We start from the raw sequence: 20,070 nt of genomic DNA, 5'->3' as shown, positions 1-20,070 counted from the left end.
AAGTTCAAGCTAAGCCACTTGATTTAGCCTAATGCTCAGGAGATAGATAAGCTACTTTAGAGCTTCTTGAATCAGTAACCGGGAAATGCACATTGATATAGTTGAATAATCGGTCGAGCACACACACAAGGCTACCAAAAATCTAACCAAATGAGAAAGAGAGACCAAGCCTTTAATTTAAAGACAAGAATAGGCACTATTAATGAACTCTACTTCTTCTGTTTACTAAAAAATGACAATAGTAACTACTATACACAACACTCTACTATAAGACTCAGACTAATAGAGTCGTGGTGTGTATCTTGTCCAGTGCCTGTTGAGATAGACCAAGTGACTTTCCGCAATAGCCAAGCAACCGTTAGAGTAACGAAAGAATCATCTGAATCAAGGTGGGTTTTCGGGTTATTCTCTTGTCTATTTCTAGTATCTTTTCTTTTTCGGTTATAACTTGTCGATTGCTAATAGGAAGTAGGGACGACTTCTGTCTCTTCAAATATGCCGCTACAAATCAACGTAAAGTTAAGTTTTGTTACAATCAAGATATGCGCTACAAAATCGTGAATAGATTCTATCTTCTTTTAAATTCGTGAGAAAGGGCACTGTGGTTTTATCTAGCGGCACCATCTTGTTTCGAACATGATCTACGGTTGTGTGATTCATATAAGCTATGTGTTTTCGGCGACTAGGGTCAAGGGGAGTGTAGGCCTAATTGGTATTCCTCTATCCGGTTGTGTAGTTAGCTCCTAGGTGCCTTTGAGTTGTCGAGAGTTGGGGTGCTAAGTGTTGAATCGATGGAGTGTAGCGAAGGAGCTCTCCCCAAAGAGAGGCCCTAACGCGTAACGGCTTAAGTGATTGTGCATGGCTGCCGCTCGAAGGAGTTGCTGCAAGTGTTTTCTTCTTGCCCGGTGCTAGCGATTGAGTTCCTCAACGGCTAGCTCCACTATGCCTACTCACCGGTGGCGAAGACATTGGAGACTAATCGGACTTTAGATGATCTAGAGGCATGCTCTCAAAGTCTGTATACTTTCGTATTTAGGACTTTGAGGCCTCGAAAGATCGACTTTCTCTGATGATCCAGTCCCCAAGGGGAGATGGGGAAGGTCGAACAACGACTATTCCAAATGAATTATGGTTTTAGCGGAGGCTAGCGGAAGGTTTTCGAGACCGGGGCTTCACTAGAAGCGGCGGGGCTTCTCGTCCGGACGACAATTGATGATCTTCATGTCGCTAGAGCTGAACGGATGAGTCTGAAGTTTCCCCAGAGAACCACTGAGGGTCCGAGTCAATCCCACTGAGGGTCACTAGAAGCGACCAGGGCTTCTCGTCAGAAATCCCACTCCCAAAATAGGTGGGTTTGCTATGGGGAGGCAGTCTAATGGGCGGAAGTGATTGACCGCAAGGCAGTAGGGAAGGAGAACTTGGAATATATCAAGCCAACAATGGTGGATGGGCAAGCATACTTATAAGCGCGCGCCCCCTCGAAGTCTCTGCTGAAAATGATCGTGAATGAGCAGTATTTGCTCCTGGTACAAGTGCCACGCCTAATAACCTTAAATGAGTGGTGAGGGCCATGCCTAATAACCTTAAATGAGTAATATGGCCTCTTTGGAACATTAGAGTCTTTGGGTATGAGATACCTAAGGCAAGCAAAGAAACGGAGGAAGAGCATACAAGACATGCAAAAGCGGAACTTGTTTTTCTTTCCTTAATACATGTGTATAGGAAAACATAACAAGAGCGAGGCACCGGCCACAAATGTACCTACTATGAGCTTCATTGATATTATACCTAGTTCATAATTTCACCAACACCTTAAGAACACTAACTCTAATCTTACAGCCCTAGTGCATCATAATGACCTTTTTAACTTGATAAAATATCACGCCATACCAAGTAAGCCACAAATTACCCATTCTTGCAAAAATAAATAGTTTACCTGTGGAGTAGTTTGTATCCCCTGATCACCACTACCTATGCCTTGACCCTAACCAGAAAGATTGAACCATTAGTTAGTTGTTAGTCTACTAATTAAGATATGCAGTACTTTTCTTTAAAGATTCTAAAAAAAATACCTATGAAAGTGAAGTAAGTGGAGCACTAGTTGACTATATCACTTGCTCAGTCACAACTTTTTTACTTTCACCCTACACAGATATATTAAGATTGTCAAGTCGAGTACACTACCGAGACAACAAATATCAAATCAGCTATTGTATTTGTACATCAGTCACTTGCCTTTTGAGTATTCATAACAGCAAGTAAGTTTCTTATAAGTTCACTTTGAGTATTCACCAAATTGGCCATTTGAACCAAATCCTTCTTGACCGTTAGTACCTCCTCTTGAAGTTGAGTGACCATTTGTTTGTCTTCTGACACCACACCTAATTTTGAAGGAGTTACTCCAGCTCCTTTACCTCTCACCGCGACTATAACGATCGAGGTCCAAGTACTTGTGAAAGGGCATCATTTTGTATGGAGTGGTTAAAAGAATCGATGTTCTTTGAATCTCTAATTTCTTTCATCTTTTTCTACACCAATCACATTTGATACGTTAATATATAGAATTTAGCAAAGCTCAACAAATAGGTATCATTGATATATATTATGGCTATAATTCTAGTTAGAAAATTTAAATATTCTTACCATTAAGTTCTGCTGCGATATTATTATTTGATGGTTAAGCCACTTTTCTTAGTGTGTCCTTTGCACCAAACATCAACTCTAGTTATAGAGGAAGGATTTGGACTCTCCTTTTTGCTACATGATAAGAATTTCCACAATCAAGATACATACACAAAAACAAAGTTGTGCAAATATGATAGTTAATTACCATTTGGTATTCTAGGCGTGCATAGCCCATGGACTACATGTGTGAGGGAGTTCTTGATTTTCCCTCATTTCTTGAAACTTTTGGCTCTTCAATTTCTTGAGTACAAAAGAGTTAAATAACATATTTCAAACTATGAGGATATTCAAAGTATCACCAAAGTCACTCACAATGAACTTTCTCCTTGACATTTGCTTAAGAAACATCTCCCATTCTGGTAAACCACAGTCTGTTGGCTTGAGACATGCAATGTCCTTCTTCTTTTTTTTATAAATTCTTATCTTTCCCCTCAATCTTGATTTATGCGCCCGCCACAACCTTCCAATTTGTTGGAGGGCATAAGTTCTGCGCCCTTCATCTAAGATAAATTTTTGCTACAAGAAATAAGAAATAGTACGTAAAAAGTTTTGACAACCCCACCATCATAACTATATATATTTACTGAAAAGCAAAGTAAAAAAATAAACAAAAACACTTGTGCTTACCAAAACTGATTGCCAATACAGATCTTTGTACCCTTTTCTGATTACCCTCCAATCACTATAAGTTAGTGGCACCATCTCAGATGCAATACTTCCCAAATAAGAAGAAAACTTGTCTGAATTTTCTCCTACAGGCTGCCCAATCGCATTGAAGGTCACCGGTAACTTACATCCACTATCAGTTGCCATTACCTTGGATCTACAAAGACCTCTTGGTGTCTTGCTTGATTGGTGAGATTCTTTGGTAGAAGGATCATCCTCATCACTTTCAGATTCTTCATCCGAGCCGATAGCAGCATCCTCATCACTAGAATCTCCTTCACTCTCTTCTTCAATCAGTGGTCCCTTTGACTTGGCTCGGTTGGCAGTACCTTTACTTCCATCCTCGTCGCTACAATAATCTTCATCACTTGAGTCATGAGAAGAATCCATTTTTGTCCTAGATCTTTTTTCAACTTTTTTGAAACTCTATGATAAAACCCCATTAAATGAAAACAAAAGATTATAGTAAGTTATAAACAACACTTAACAAAAGAAACACAAATAGCTAACATATATAAACAAAAATATTAAGCAAAACATATTTAAACAACACCTTAGACTTTGTAGAACCCCCCTCCTTTGTTGATTTGTGAGATTCATTTGAAGTAGGGTTCTTTCTACTGCCATGAGAATAAGAATTTGGGATTATTTCATCGTCTTCACTGAAATCATGGGCATCTTCTTCCGCGCTAAAGTCCCCATCAGTGGGATCAACGTCGTTAGTATCTCGGCTGGCCATTTTACTCATCTTAGATCGTTTAGTTGCTCCTTTTACACTCTGTTAACATAAAACATACTTAGATCGAATTAAAGTGCAACATCGGGGATTGGGAGTGAATTGGGATTGGGAATGCTTGTGTGTGTGTGCTGCATTGGGGGATGCTTGTGTGGGTGTTGAATACTTCTATGTGTGCACTAATATGCGTTTCATAAAAGGACATGTGTCTTTACCTTATTCTTCTTCTTAGAATTAGACTTCTCTGATACACATGATTTTTTCTTTGACAAGTGGAAGTCATTGGCTTGAGAGGTTAGTGGGCTACCATCATTTCTGTCTGATATGCGTATCCCACCATTTGAGGAATTCCTAAGAGCAGCTACAATAGCTCTTTTTTCCTTCAGTTTCCTTTTCTTAGCTTGTTTTGAACTCTATCAACATACCAACAAAAATTATGTTAAATGAGAAACATGTGTATATACAAACATGATCAACAAAAAAATCTTACCTCCGTTTTCGACATTTGGTTTGAAGTGTCCTAAGTCCTAACTTCCTTGTCAAAATCCTGAAATGACAACAACGACGCATAATGTGGCAGAAAACATCAGGACACAAAACTGATATGCCCAAGTGCCAAAAACAGATCACAACACATATTAATAGGAACAAATAACCGATTCTCATACTAATACGCACAAACAACCCAAGTTCCAAACAAATCAAATACTGATATTAATAGGAAAAACAACCATAACTCATAACCAGAAATATTAATCCAAAAATATTTTACTAATTTGCCGAAAAGTACATGCTACACATAGTCCCCTCACAGTCCTTTCTAACATAGCTACCATCTTCATCAGCAATGTTCTTGTCAATTCTCGAAACATCTAATGGTGCGAGAATATATCCACATTCTCCTCATACATATCCAAGTCATGGCCGGCCTCTTGGCGGTGCTTGTAATACAACATACCAATTCGAATCTCTTTGTCCCTTGAATAAAACACTTCTTTAAACTTGTGATGCTAAAATGAATGGTTCTTTTTTCGAGTTGGCGTTGTCCTTGATGGAGGTTAACCAAAGTAAATCCATCTTCCACCTTGACACCATTTCCTACATTTGCCCAATCACAAAAAAAGAGGGACTTGAAAGCCAATGTAGTCGAGCAAAATTATATCTTTGATGACCCCATAGTAAGAAACATTGTTCATGACTTGGTTTTACGTCCTTTGAACTAGATCTACACATGGTTGTTGACTCAAGTGAAACACCACTATTTTGGTTGGACTTCTCATCACTTTTCTTGTGGTAGCGTTGACCTTTGACAATAAAAAGAAGAATATGACATTGCAAGCTTTCTCGGTCCATTAGCAATCCACCTTAATGTCGTGAGATATTTTTCACTAGTGTCGTCTACAATCTGCCCAAATTCATGCACAAATATCATATGATTATTATCTATGTATATATGTAAAAGGGTAACAAAAAACACACGAAGTCACAATTGAACCTTCTCACGTAGCCATTTAGAAAAATTCTCTACATGTCTCTTCCACAACAAATTTCTATTTCTTGAGAGTTGTTTGTTTTTCTTCCGTAACTCATCCATGTGCATCCTAAACAAAAAAAAAATGGAAAAAGGTAAGGTGCATCATTTCAAAACTCTAAATTTCAATAATTATTACCATACTCACTCAAAATATGGCTCGACTACAGCTGTATTGAACAGCACATATAGATGGGCAGCATGCAACCTTTCTTCACTTAATCTAATCGAGACTCCTTTAGAATTTGGCCTTCCATCAAGTATTGCATAAACTTGCAAAACCATCATTTTTACTTAGCCCGATTAGTTATCTCAACGGTTACGTTTCATAAATTCACTACAAAATCTCATGCCCTCTTCCGCAAGATAGCACTTTGCAATGGAACCCTCAGGCCTTGCAAAGTTTCTGACAAATCCTTTCAAATCTTTCATGTATCTAAAGACAAGAAATAACATTAATAGTAAACAAGAAACAAGTATTGGAATATAATCATTAAAGTTTTATAAATGAGTTTCAATTCACCTTTCAAACGCATACATCCAACATGAATGAATCGGTCCACCAAGCTTGCTTCTCATGCTAAATGAATTGTTAAGTGAATCATAATATCAAAGAAGGATGGAGGAAAAAACCTTTCTAACATGCACAAAGTCTCTGCAACGTCTCCCTCAAGCTTTTTTAGTCTCTCCGTATTAACGACTTTTTTGCATAATTCATTGTAAAAGGCACACAAGTGAAAAATTGCAGTCCTTGGTCCTTTAGAAAGAAGTCCCCTTAACGCAACAGCCAACAATTGTTGCATTAAAACATGAAAATCATGGGACTTAAGACCTGAAATCTTAAACTCATCCCCTGAAATAACCCTCCCGATATTTGAGCTATAGCCATAAGGGAGCTTTAAATCTTGTAATCTCTTGCAAAAGATCTTTTTTCAGCTTTTGATAGTGTGTGGTGCGGTGGAAGATAAGTTCTCTTGCCACGAACTTCGGATGCAATTCATGCCTAATTCCCAATTCTTGCAAATCTTGTGAGACTTAAGATGGTCCTTTGATTTGTTCTTCACATTAAATAATGTGGCAATAATGCTTTCACACAAATTTTTTTTTCTCTTGGTGCATTACGTCTACATTGTGGCCAAAGGATTATCTTTGAAAAATCCAAAAATGATTATTAATGCTAAAAAAAAAATAAAGTTGGCTTACTTAGGCTATCCAAGAGGGTGGAGGACCATTGAGTATGGAAACAATGCCCTAAATGCCTATTTATAGTGGCTACAATCCGGGCGATACTTTCTAAACTTTCAGCACTAGCATGAATGGTATGTAGTGATGAGTTCTTATAGACATCTTAGTGCATAGAGATTGGTCAACATATAGGCTTCTAAATAATTACTTCCAAATATATATAGATATAGAAAGTGTAAAGCATTACCTCCCAATAAGGCAAGTAAAAAAATATTGACCTCTTCTTCCACATTAGAACCAGTTCTTCCCTCTTCCTCTTCTTTGTTTCGCCTACATCTTCTTTTCTTTCTTTTCCAAAGTCATTTTCTATTTTGTCCACCACAAGCTTAATTTCTGAACCAGACATAATTTTAGGTTTCTCCCGATACTCGTTCTTTCCATTGAACCATCTTTTTTTCTTCCGGAATGAGTGATTTGGCGGGAGAAAGCACCTATGATCCATATAAACTGTTTTACCGCTAAAAGGCAGCCACATTGAATTTGTATTAACACCACAAGTAAGGCATGCAGTTTTACCCTTTGTCGTGCAACCGGCTAAGTTCCCAAGGGCGGGAAAATCATTCACAGTCCACATTAGTACTGCCTTTAGGTTGAAGATGGTCTTAGTAAATGCATCGTAAACCTCCACTCCCTTATTCCACAACTCCATTAAATCATCTATAAGTGGTTTCAAATATACATCGATTTCATTTCCAGGTTGCTTTTTTCCAGGAATCAATAATGCTAGCATCAAATGTTCCTTTCTCATGCATAGCCATGGCGGAGATTGTGCGCATTAACAACATGGCCAGGCCAACAACTATGTGTTGAACTAAGATTACTAAATGGGTTAACTCCATCAGCAGCAAGACCAAGTCTAAGGTTGCGTGGCTCTGCGAGAACAATGGCCACTTCTTGTCGACCTTTTGCCATGCCTCGAATCTACCGGTGTCGCATGTTACCATCTCGTACTCTTATTGTTATGATGCCACCTTAACTGTTTCTCAAATAACTTTGGCAATTGAAACATTCTTTTAAACCTTGGTATTATAGGAAAATATCTTAACACCTTTCGGGGAACACCTTCCTTAATCTCATTGGTCTTCTCATCCACGAACCATCGCGAAGATTTGCATTTTGGACACTTATCAATTTTCTCATCCGTAAAAGACAACAATCATTAACACATGCGTGTATCCTTTTCTCTTGGTGAAACTCCTTGATTAAAGAGTCTGGCGAGTATGAGGAGTCGAGGAATGGTGTTCCCTACTGGTAACATATCTTGTAATACCCTTAGAAGCCCATCAAAAAACTATCCAAACACCATACGTAACTTTAAGCTTGTACAAGACAACCATTTGCCGCCAACTTTGTGTATTTGGTGCAACCTGGATATAGAGGGAGTTCAGCATTTTCAGATAACACTTCAAACTCAGCACCCATTCTCTCTTCAATAATCTCTGGTTCAAAAGCATTCTCATGCTCAAATGTAGCTTCACGTAATTCACATGTCTCTATAGTTTCTATACCCGGTTACTTGAATCCAGTGATTCCCCGTGCCAGAACCAAGTCTTATACGTCAAATCCATACCTTTTATTACCAAGTGTTCGATGACCTTATCATCATTTCCACGATGAAAGTTCTGACATACTTTGCAAGGACATCTCAGGTTCGTTTCTCCTGTTCTTTTTTTCGCGAGTTCAACAAACGTCTCAACCGCTCTTCTATACTCTACTGTATTTCTATTAAAGATAAAAACAAAAAAAATTAAATTCACCAAAATGTGAGGTAAACATACATCAAATTTTCTAAAAGCAATATAGGGAGTTCATTTTAGAACCTCTTCCAATGGACCCAAGCTTTATCCATCATTATGCTACCACTTACTAACTTCAAACCTGATTTGACAAAACCAAAAAAATTAAGTCGTTCTACATACCACGTATCTACATTTAAACCCTCAATTTAAGTTTTCCTTAATTATTTAGCTTACACCTACAGAAGCACGCTAAACTACATTGCTGAAACTAGAAGCCATCATCACAACCATCAATGATCACCACTTGAACCAGCAACAATTAAACCATAGATTAAGTAAACATGAACCACCAATAGTTACAACCAAAATAAAAGAAAGCTACAATCAAAAAGTGAAATTTAGTAACTGTAATACCCATTCACATAGACCATAGTTATTGGTAGTAGCGACAATCAATAAACATGCACACATAAATAAGTTTAAAAAAAAAAAAAAAAAAAAAAAAAAAAAGCTTAACTAATGATGCCTGTTCAACACGTTCTCTAATTACTAATGATTTTGGCTTACACTTATAGAACCCCGGCCAATTCATAATTCACTAATTACAAACGATTCAACATAACATACAAACACACCCCAATTCATAATTAATTAAAAATATCAAATATCTGAGCGAGAAACAAACACCACACTTCATAATTCACTAAAAGAGATACAATACGAAAAAAAATGATCATCAATACATGAAATAAGTGCTTAAATATATATTTTTTCCTTTGACAAACCAAGAAAACTACAACATCAAGCAACCTCAATTGTTTGCTCGGTACAAAGTACGAAGGAGTAGGACATAAAATTTTCTCATTCTAATGATAAAAGAATATGATTCAAGTTATCTTGTAGAAAAATATTAATAAAACATTAAAATCACTTGTTGACCAAACGGCATACGAAAAACGCAATGTTCATCTCATGGGGATTGTTACTTCTGAGTTTTGACTAATCAGGTGTGGAGTTAATAATTTGAAAGAGGAACTTGCGGTTCAATTAAAATGTGCAGAGATATAACTAAACCTTAGCATATCACGGACCACTAAGCAAATTAGAAGGTAAATGGTACTTACGGATGAATAGCTAGAAATGCAATAATCTGATGTCGAGTAAAGCTAATGTGGTCTCTGCAGCAAAAAGCGAGAACATAGCATAAGAGTATTATGGAAGACACTATGGTAGAATCAGCTTTAACTTAAGAAACTTATCAAGGTGGAAATAAATAACAAATCCACGGCATTTGTTAGTTAAAGTCTTACTGCGATACAATTGTGATCTATGGCAATAATTACTATCCTTTAAAAAGTTCGATCAAATAAGAAAGAGCTATCTAATATGTAAAGAATTAGAGAAAAAGAGACTAGTTCACTGGTTGCTAAATATTCTGAACAATCTACTCAATGTGATGAGTCAAAACTCTTTATACCTCTCTATAACACTTGCTGCAGGTTGGAGTAATTTATTAACAGGCTACTGTTATGCTCTTCTATATCTCTAGACTTTGTTTCTTCCCAAATACACAAAAACGTGAAAAATGAAAATGGCCTTAGCAAAGGACACACCAGCAAGTTACATGAACAAATTGTCCCATATATTTTAAAACAAACATTGAAAATTGAGAACCAGAAAAGAGTATGAAAATTAGACATGGCATTGAAAAATCTGTTGGGGAACGAAATTGTGTTGTTGGAAACATAATCACTCTAATACATGCAGACAGGACGATTATGGTGCTTATTAAGACAAAAATAGGAGTTGATGGTGCACATGTACTGGATATGGGATAACGTCCAAATTGATAGTGTAATGATCATTAACCAAGCCAGCCATTTGCTACCATAAATACATTGCACTTAATCCAACTACAACAATAATGATTATCACCAAACATTGAAATGTAAATTCACATGTTCACTATGGTTTTCCTATACACGAATGTTCACAAATAATGAACTATTCACCATTCATTACTTACGGTTGGAATACTTGAATATCTTAACTAGTGGATATCGAACTACATTACTTAAATTGTAGTATCAAATTATAATTTCTGATTGGAATCTATACACTATAATGAATGCTAAAGGAGAATACAAAGCATTATCGATCATCCTATCATCTCAATATACGATGGTTCTCTTCTCTCAAGTGTGACAACAGTTTTACGCCTCAATTGTCTCTTCTCCTTGTGGCTTATTCCTCTGCAATAAATGTTCCAAAAAAGACTTATGAATTTCAATGTACAAGTGTGACGAATCAAAAAAGAAAAAAAGGGCAAAAATTTCAGCGGGATTTTTTCAACTTGCACTTAGTAGGTCAAGTCGTCAACTACCCCTAACTCCTTGAGCTAGTAAGAAAAGCTGTAAACAAAAGGGGAAAATGGGGTGAACTGCTGGCGCTGTCGCCACTACCAAGAGCCATGTAAGGTAATTCTTCTTCCATTTCTTTTTCTTTTCTTCTTAATCTTCCTCAGTTATGATTCATGACTGATGAGAATTGTTTTTTGGTCGATCTTCTAAGTTAGTTGATTTCTTACCCAAAAGGACAAACCTTTATTCATTATTTCAACACAAAATTGCTCAATCTATGGAAGGAAGCTTGCTTTAACCAAGGTAACAAATTATTAGGTTCAATTTTTTGAAAATGGTGGCTAGCATAAAAGTATGTGGTCTGTCAGCTGCTGAGCTTGAGAACATTATGACGATTGTTGCCAATCCTCGTCAGTTCAAGATCCCTGATTGGTTTTTGAACAGGAAGAAGGATTACAAGGATGGCAGGTATTCCCAAGTTGTTTCCAATGCATTGGACATGAAACTCAGAGATGATTTGGAGCGCTTGAAGAAGATCAGGTTTGTTTTCGTCACATCTAGTTTATTTTAATATTTCAAAATAGTTTATAAGCACTCAAACATCTGTTTAGCTTATTATGTTCTAGTTAGTAAATTGATTTTAAGCCAGGAAATATGTATTTGAGTCACATATTACTTGTTTGATTGCCTTGCATGTGTTGAGTATTCTTCACATGGATAGTGTGTTTTTTTTAAGTGTAGGTTTGCTCTGTTTTATTCCATGGGGCTGAAGTTTGACTCTCGGTTTTAAATTTGTGCCTTAGAGATGAATCACAGTTCCCTATACTAAACTGTCATTCAATAACCGGCTTGAAACGTTCTTGATCCGGCTGAAATGTGGAAGATGAGAACATATGAACTGTGCATCTGCATTATGAGCATCTGAGGAGATATTTTTGGATAAATTGGTTAAAAACTTAATATGAATTGATTTTTGCACGTTAACTTTATAAATGTTTGAATTGACTTGAAGCGACAACGTGTTTTCTCCCTCAGTATTAATTGTTCTTTCTAGAGTTTCATTAGTATAGTTTGTCTTTGTTTCCCAACCGTGATGTTACGGTAGAATAAGCTTTAGTGTAGCGTGATATTTTTGGAAGGTTGGAGAAATTTAGTTCATGGACCGAGTTTGACTCTTTGGCTTTAAAACCGTGCTTTTGAGATGAATGCAGTTCCCTATATCAATACTTCTTCAAATAACTCGCTAGAATCATCTTTATTCTAGCTTCGAAATGAAGAATTGACATTCATCTAGAATGACGTAAAACTTCAATTTTTAGCTTTGTGGTTGTTTGACCTTAAGTTCGACTATATATTATAATTTGAGACCATGTTAACTTCGAATTAGTGTAGTTTATAATTGTTATTGTATTTTTCAGTGTTTCATTTTTCTGTTTTTAATAGTGTTCTTGTACTTATCCTAGATTAACATGTGCTCTGAAACTCAGATACTACTTTTTGGATGACTAGTTTTTTATTGGGGTTTCAAATGCAATGTATGGTGTTTGATTGTGTTCTTAGATTTACAAATATTGATTATGAGTATATAGTGTATAATATAGTTGCAGGGTTGTTGACTATTAGCATTCTTGGTTAAATAAATAGCTTTTAAAAACTTTTTGAAAACTTGGGTGTGAAGGAGTATTGGCCGTTAGCCGATTTGGTGTCAAACTGCGACCCCGGTGGAGAGAGGGAGGGGAGGAAATTCTTGGTTACCCTTGGGTGGACCGACTTAGTCGAGAGAGAGAGAGAGAGAGGGGGAACCTATAATCTAGATTAAAAAGGGTTTGGTATTATGTATGAGCATGGTGCTTAGTCACTTGAATATTGACTGATGAGTAATGAGGACTCTTTGAGTTCAATGTACATAGAGTGGGCCAATTTATAAGAAGTTTGAACTTGGAAGCATGGTGGAATGTTAGTATTCTAGATTGAGTAATTAACTTTCCACTCCTTAACAGTTGGTTTTTAGTCATATTTATTGGTTCCTTGATAGAATAATCTACACTTTATGTTGATATGTTACCAAATAATGTGTTTTACTTTTGTCGAGAAAATCTAGTTAATTGATTCTATGGAATCACAAATGTTCATCTTGGGTCTCACAATTGAGTCCATCTCCCTTGTGGGATATTCATCTTCTCACGGTGCTAGAGACATTTTTTTTTCATGTGGCTGTGTTTGAATATCTGGTTTGTTAAGGTTGAAAATCAAGAGCAAGCATGGCCGGTTCGGATCACTCTTACACCATTAGTAGTAATACCAGCTAAGAAGTTTTGTGACAAATTTGGAATCTGTTTTCATCGGTAAGTGTTATATCTTTTCTTCTTTTTGCATTTTGGTTCCTTATTAAATAATTTGAGATTTATTTTGGTGGTTAAATGTATCTCATTCTATAAGTGCGTGTAGGATTTTTTTCACTCAGGTTGTGCTAATACGTGACTACATAGCACACTAGTATAGAATAGGATTTTTGTCACTGTTTTTATCAAGTATTTGTCACGGGTGTATTGTGAACAGTGCCAAATATTTTTTTACAATATACAGATGGGTGTGGAGACTTGTAAGTCACTATTTTCTGATAAACAATTACAAGAGGATTCAATAGAAAAGTAGATAACTAGTACTACCCAAATTTATTATGTTCCGCACCACAAGTTCACTAGACACCTAGATGGTTACCAAAAACAAAAGACTCCATTTTCGGCAACACATCAAATAAATTATTCCCTTGGGGCTTTCGAGTTTAGTTGGGGTTTCCCAAATCCAGGAGCATTTTAACTCAATTATGGTTACACCATGGATAATCAACGTTGATCGAACTCGAGTTTGGGTATGGCTTCAAATTTTTGTGGTAATTGACCTCGACTGCCTTCAATTTAAATGATCTCTCTCCTTTCTCTTCGTTTGTGAATCACTGAAACTCTTCTAATATATTCATTCTTCACCAGCACCAAGTTTTCAAGGATTATGATTTATGAACCCAAAAGTTGGTGGAGGTAGAACTTGTAAGTAGTGATTTCTATTGCAACTTTTGGTCTTTCTGAAAACTCTTTCTTTCCTAATTTCATTTGTCAACAATTTTTTTGTGAAGCCTCTGTTTCATTACATTTCTAAAGTGATATTAATATGGCGGCATTTGTTTGAATTGGTTATAAGAGCAAGATGATGAAAAATGTACTGACAATAATGGATATCGGATGGATTAATTGGATGTCTTGTTTTAATGCATTCCTAGTAGGTTCAACTTGGTATAAGAATGAAGGTGAATCTGTTTTGTTCTATTCTACCTATAATCTCTCATCACTAAGCTTTAAAATCAGAAGGGATGTTTGTTAAGTTCTCAGATGTTTTTGTCAAGAACAATTGGCAACCCCGTCTTAACCAAACCTTGAATTCATTCTTCAAAGACAATTCAAGAACCGAGAACTAAGCATCAAGTTACTAGTAAGTTCGTTAGTCATTCAATTTTTTGTTCTAGCTGAAGAAAGTTGTCAAACTATTCCCTTAACACCTAAAACCATGGCTAAACATAGTGACCACTGTAAGCTTTGAAACATAGACCTAAATCTCCTACTCTTGCATTCAATTTACTGATTTCTTGTTTGGAAACCTTGAATATATGTTCACTATAAAGAAATTGACATTTTTTAGTTATATTCGAAACTTTCAGGTTATTTCCACTCGTTGCAGAACGAAGGTGCAAGGAAGAGTTGTGCAAGACACGCACTGGTATATGGCTCCTTTGAAACCAACTTTGTGAACCTGAACTTTCTTGTAGCCCATTTGCATAACAACCTTTCATAAAGACTCTTCCATGTGTGACCATGTGCTTAAAAACTTCACATGAATTACTCCAAGGTATGGGCTGCCTTGTTTTCTATTTGTATTAGGCCAAAATATTCAGAAGTCTTAATTAAAATCCAATCTCTTGTAGTCTTTTGAAAATGGACTGTCCTTGTTCCAGATATGGATGTAATCCCTTTTTTCCAATTAGTGTAATTTGTTGTTTATTTACTGGAAGGGGTATTGAATTCAATAAAGATTAGTTACTAGTAGTTTAGACTTTGGATTAACTGAAGAGGACTAATGTAGATTATAAGGCATAGTGGAAACTCGGAATCAAGAACTTTTAACCTGGAAAATAATTTAATGTCTGCTGTTATGGAAGGGAAGGGGAGTAATCACTTTCTTAGATCACAATGTATGGTAAGTTATTTAGTGAAGTTATTAATGCTTGAACTCTCTCTTTATTAATTAAATTTTAGCAGCCACTATCTATGTAATGCCTAGTTGGTATGTCTTCTTCAGTTTAGTAGAGCCAGAGTGAGCTTTGAGAGGACTTGAGAACCTGAACTCATTCCATGATCAAAGTATCCACACAAACAAGGGTAGTACACCAAACAGAAAAGCTAACCACCAAGATTGTGCACTCTCCATTTCTCACTTTCTTTCACAATATGTGGTATCTCATTCATTTATAATGTATGCGGTGTTTAAGTTTGATTCCTTTGAGTTGATTATTAAGTGATAATTGAAACTATTGGACATAACTTGCTTTCACAATTATTTTCTTTGCTTAAAAAAAAAGGGTCCTTAAATAAAGTTTGACCCGTGTAACTACAGTTTGTGTATGTGTTTGGTGGCAGTCCTCTAAGTTAAAAAAAAAGGGTCCTTAAAACAATTGAAGTAAAATTGCAATAAAGATAAAATACTTAAGGCTTTCATTTATATCAAACACATATTTTATCAACCATGACTAACCTCTACTAATAGACACAAAATGACCATATTTGTGGCTGGTCTTATAAATCCTTGTACATCATAAATTGTCATCGTTTTTCGTGAGTAGGAAATATGAGATATTTAATGAGACTCCATAGAGAAGTGGTTTGGACGTTTAGATTCTAGTGAATGCAATCTCTTTCTTTGACTCTTTGAGATTTCAATGAACCTCATAGAGAGTAACTTCTTATCCTAATTTATATATGACAGAAATTCAATGACTGTTCATTGATCAAAAATCATCTAGAGACAACCTGATTTGGTTCCATATGCCACTACTTATTCTTCATCTTTTACAAAGTTGTTTTAAACTTCACGTAAATGTCCACTTAAACATATAATCGCACAAGAAAAATTACTAAACCTTAAATCGTCTATGATCAACAATTTCAATTTGACTGAATGAGCACAAACGCATCAGAATGAGGCCATGAGCTCATGAGGGAAGAACACTAAATTAGGCTTAAGGCCTAGGCAACACACTTCAAGGCCTAACCCAAAGTATGCGTGAAGCTGGCCCAAAAATTGGTTGACCAATTTTGACTCGTTTTCAAGTTTCAGCTTTGCAGACAAAGAAGCAAAAACCACATCAAGTTCTGCCTCTTCAGAGATTTGGATCTCAATTTTGAGTGTGTCTAAATTATCTACTCATAAATATGGTGTTCCCATTTACGGTGCTGCATGGGTTCTAACAAATTTACTCCACAACCAAAAACAAGAAGAAGAAGAAGAAGATAACTTACTTGCAGAATATGATTATAACCCAGAAAAGGCGATGCCTTCACTGCAAAACATTCAAAGAACCTTCAAAAAATTCAAAAGAATTGACTTTTCTTGTTAAAAATAAGGAGAGAAAAGATTTTTGATGGGTCGGTGGTGGTAGATATGGTGGTGGGATGATTGGAGGTGGTCGCACGGTTTTGGACGTGGTGGTGAGGTGATTGGAGGTGGTGGAAATAGGGTTTGGATTAGAGAGTGGTGGTGGCGGTTTTCTCTGTGGATGTTTTATTAAATTTGGAAGAGGGAAAATAGAAAAAAAGACCGCGAGCTTGAATTTGGGATTTTACTTTGAGCGGCATAAAATTGGGTGCGTTGAAGTCAAACATTGACTTGCCTGCAATAGCAAATGTCCAAAAACGCGATCAATTTTATAGCTCTTTTCCGTTAAACGCAATTGTAAGTTGTCCAAGCCAGAAAGACTCATTGCACTAAATTACCAAACGCTATCAGCAAAAATTTCATAGCGTTTTTTTATAAGTGCTATTGAATAAATGCTATCTATGTGCATTTTTGTAGTAGTGTGTGGACGTTGTTAGAGTTTTGTAAGTTTGAAACTGTATTAATTAAGTTTGAAAGATGAAACACTATATATGTTGACCAAGCCAACAAACATGCTCATTAATCATTATCCAAAATACCAAAGAGAAGAAATATTTTAACATTCAAACAACAACTATATGCCCATATCCTCTTTCAACTAAAATGGACCTACAAAACCTTGGACAAAGGATAAAATGTAGAAGCAAGAGAGGATTCCAATCATGGAGCAGCAGCAGGAAGCCAGGAACTATTATACGTCCAGCAACCTGATCAAGATCCCGCCGACCAGTAGATGTGATTACCCTTCCACCCTTAGGATCAACATCAACAATTTTCATGTCCTGTAGCTGATGAAGAATATTACGACACTGCTCTACTCTTGCAGAAATGTGGTGGATGACTTCTGTTTCTCCTGTTTTGTAACTCTGTAAGTTGTAACATCTTAATATGTTATTGGTTCAGATCTAATTACAAAAACCTGGTCCACCCGATCCAAATTAAAGTTATTGGTTCCAATGGATCAGGTCCGGAATCAAGAAAACAATTTCAGTCCGGTTATGGTTCTTAATTTCAAATTTTCATTTGGGTCTGGTACGGTTCTGGATCTACACTGTTAAAAAGTGGAATGGTTCTGGATTCTCAAATATCCGGACCGATCCAACCCATTGCCAGCCCTATAAACAACCCTAGCCTCTCTTTCAATTTTTTCACATTTGAATTTTTTTTCTCACACCATAAACCCTCACCTCTCTTTACTCTCTCTCTATTTCCCGACACCACCATAAACTCTCTTTACTCTCTCTTTATTTCCCGACAAAAGATTACTCAAATCTTTTGAAATAAAAAAACTTGCAATTTACTTATTTTTCTTACTGTTTATGGTAGATTATTTATTGGTACGTGTTCTTCCACCTCCCTAAGGAAGTGGTGAAGCTAATTGGATGTTCTCCACCAAAGTGTCTATATTTCTCATCATTTGTATAGGTAAGCATCTTTCATATAATTTAATTACTGAAGTTGAATGTGTAGTCTGTGGTTAGTTTGCATTTTATATTTGCAGACTAAATTCACAAAATCTCTGAAGATGTAGTTTGTGGTTACTCTGCATTCTTATACTTGCATAGTAGTTTTAGTCTTGAAGTTGAATGTGTAGTCTGTTGGTTAGTCTGCATTCTTATATTTGCAGACTAAATTCACAAAATCTCTTAAGATGTAGTCTGTGGTTACTCTGCATTCTTATATTTGCATAGTAGTTTTAGTCTTGAAGTTGAATGTATAGTCTGTGGTTAGTTTGCATTCTTATATTTGCAGACTAAATTCACAAAATCTCTGAAGATGTAGTCTGTGGTTACTCTGCATTCTTATATTTGCATAGTAGTTTTAGTCTACATTCTTAAAATCAAACCTTCAAGTTCTAGAAGAGATGAAGATAAAATTGAGAAGATGGCTGCTCCAAAAACTACGAACAAACCAAATCTTGTTAAAATCAGTTCAAGTTTTCATAGTTTTGCAATTTCAACTTTAGATTTTTATGTTTGTGTATGTAGTAGTTTTACTATGCATTTTTATATTTTTGTAGTTGTTTTTACTCTGCATTCTTAAATTTGCATAGTATTTTTTATTTGCTTTTTCATGTTTGTGTAAAGTGTGGTGGTAATTTTACTCTGCATTCTTAACTTTGCATAGTATTTGTACTTTGCATTCTTAACTTTGCATAGTATTTTTACTCTGCATTCTTAAATTTTACTATGCATTCTTAGATTTGCATAATATTTGTACTCTGCATTCTTAAATTTGCACAGTATTTTTTATTTGCTTTTTTATATATGTTTGTGTAATGTGTGGTGGTAATTTAACTCTGCATTCTTAACTTTGCATAGTATTTTTACTCTGCATTTTTAACTTTGCATAATATTTATATTCTGCATTCTTAAATTTGCATAGTAATACAATTCTGCATTTTAAATTTTGCATAGATGATCTTTGTTATTAATTGGTTTTCTGTCATTATAACAGAATATAAACAAGAAGAAGTTGACAAGACATTTAGATCTTCGATATGAAGAAGAGCTTGTGGAAGCAATTGAGACAGCAACGAGAGCAAAGAAGGATTGTTTGTGCTTCATTGAGATTATCTGCCACAAGGCTGCTTGAATGGGGTTCCAGGGTCTCCGCTGCTAACAGCCGCCCACCTAATCCTAAGTGAATTCCATGCCTTGGGAAATAATCGTCGTCTCTGAGCTTGGTTTAGTTTTGATTAGATTAGAAACTTTGTTTGCGTAGACATATATGATGGTACATTTGCTTGTTTATTATTGATCTACAAGTAGAACCAAGTTGTATCTATACAAGTGGTTAATATGAAGTTTTAGTTTCTTTGAATGCATTTTTTTGCAATGAGTAGTTGAAAATTGGAGCTCGACGTAGCTGACGCATTTAATGAATCAAATCCCAGTGACCCTTGCAGAAAGGTTAAAGGTTGTGCTAAATCTGGTGAAAAAATCAGGAAGCCATATAACCTTGCCGCTTATGCCCAATTGTATAAACTTCTGCAATTTGTGTTCCTGGGTTATTTGCACCACAATTCCTAAATATAATAGTGAACTTGTATTACTCTGCTGCATTCTAGATGCCACCGATAAAGATAAACTTCAGTGATTGTGTCTACATCTTGCATCTTCATAGATAACAACTTTTATACTTTACATTTACATATATTATGTCAGGTGTCGGGCAATTTTTATTACCAAAAAGTTACTATGTAAATTTAAGTTTTCATAGGTCAAGTTACTATGTAAATATAGATTTACATATATAATGACTATGTAAAAATACATTTACATATATTATGTCAAATATCAGGCTAATTTCATCCGGCACGTAAAAAGCCTACTTTCATGCCAAACACTCAACCACTTGAAGCCTCTTATCCCAAGCTGCAAAGTCATCTGAAGAGTTATTAAG

At 35.8% G+C, this 20,070-nt stretch overlaps 1 protein-coding gene and 2 long non-coding RNA genes across 3 annotated transcripts; 2 read left to right on the top strand and 1 right to left on the bottom strand.

Moving 5' to 3' along the window:
- Nucleotides 1-2,955: 2,955 nt before the first annotated feature.
- LOC147494086 (uncharacterized) lies at nt 2,956-4,644 on the bottom strand. The gene is made up of 5 exons (XM_086568024.1): nt 4,578-4,644; nt 4,303-4,500; nt 3,905-4,129; nt 3,313-3,777; nt 2,956-3,201 (listed from the first exon to the last, which is right to left on the bottom strand). The coding sequence occupies exons 1-5, from the start codon at nt 4,590-4,592 to the stop codon at nt 2,956-2,958; spliced, it is 1,149 nt and encodes a 382-aa protein (XP_086424150.1). The 5' UTR covers nt 4,593-4,644.
- Nucleotides 4,645-10,844: 6,200 nt separating this feature from the next.
- LOC147494085 (uncharacterized) lies at nt 10,845-11,541 on the top strand. The gene is made up of 3 exons (XR_015198649.1): nt 10,845-11,079; nt 11,174-11,265; nt 11,407-11,541. It is a non-coding gene; the product is annotated as an uncharacterized LOC147494085 (long non-coding RNA).
- Nucleotides 11,542-13,327: 1,786 nt separating this feature from the next.
- LOC147494084 (uncharacterized) lies at nt 13,328-15,857 on the top strand. Its single transcript, XR_015198650.1, has 3 exons — nt 13,328-13,855; nt 13,953-14,009; nt 14,675-15,857. It is a non-coding gene; the product is annotated as an uncharacterized LOC147494084 (long non-coding RNA).
- The last annotated feature ends 4,213 nt before the right edge of the window (nt 15,858-20,070 follow it).

Source organism: Coptis chinensis, chromosome 6 (assembly GCF_015680905.1).
Source record: "Coptis chinensis isolate HL-2020 chromosome 6, ASM1568090v1, whole genome shotgun sequence".
Classification (NCBI taxonomy): Eukaryota; Viridiplantae; Streptophyta; class Magnoliopsida; order Ranunculales; family Ranunculaceae; genus Coptis; species Coptis chinensis.
This window is presented reverse-complemented; position numbering and strand designations above follow the sequence as displayed.

Excerpts from the sequence above, each read along its gene's own strand:
- LOC147494086 (XM_086568024.1), bottom strand. Across the intron at positions 4,130-4,302 it reads ATTCTAAGAAGAAGAATAAG|AGTGTAAAAGGAGCAACTAA; the intron begins GTAAAGACACAT and ends TTATGTTAACAG. Across the intron at positions 3,202-3,312 it reads TGTATTGGCAATCAGTTTTG|CAAAAATTTATCTTAGATGA; the intron begins GTAAGCACAAGT and ends TATTTCTTGTAG.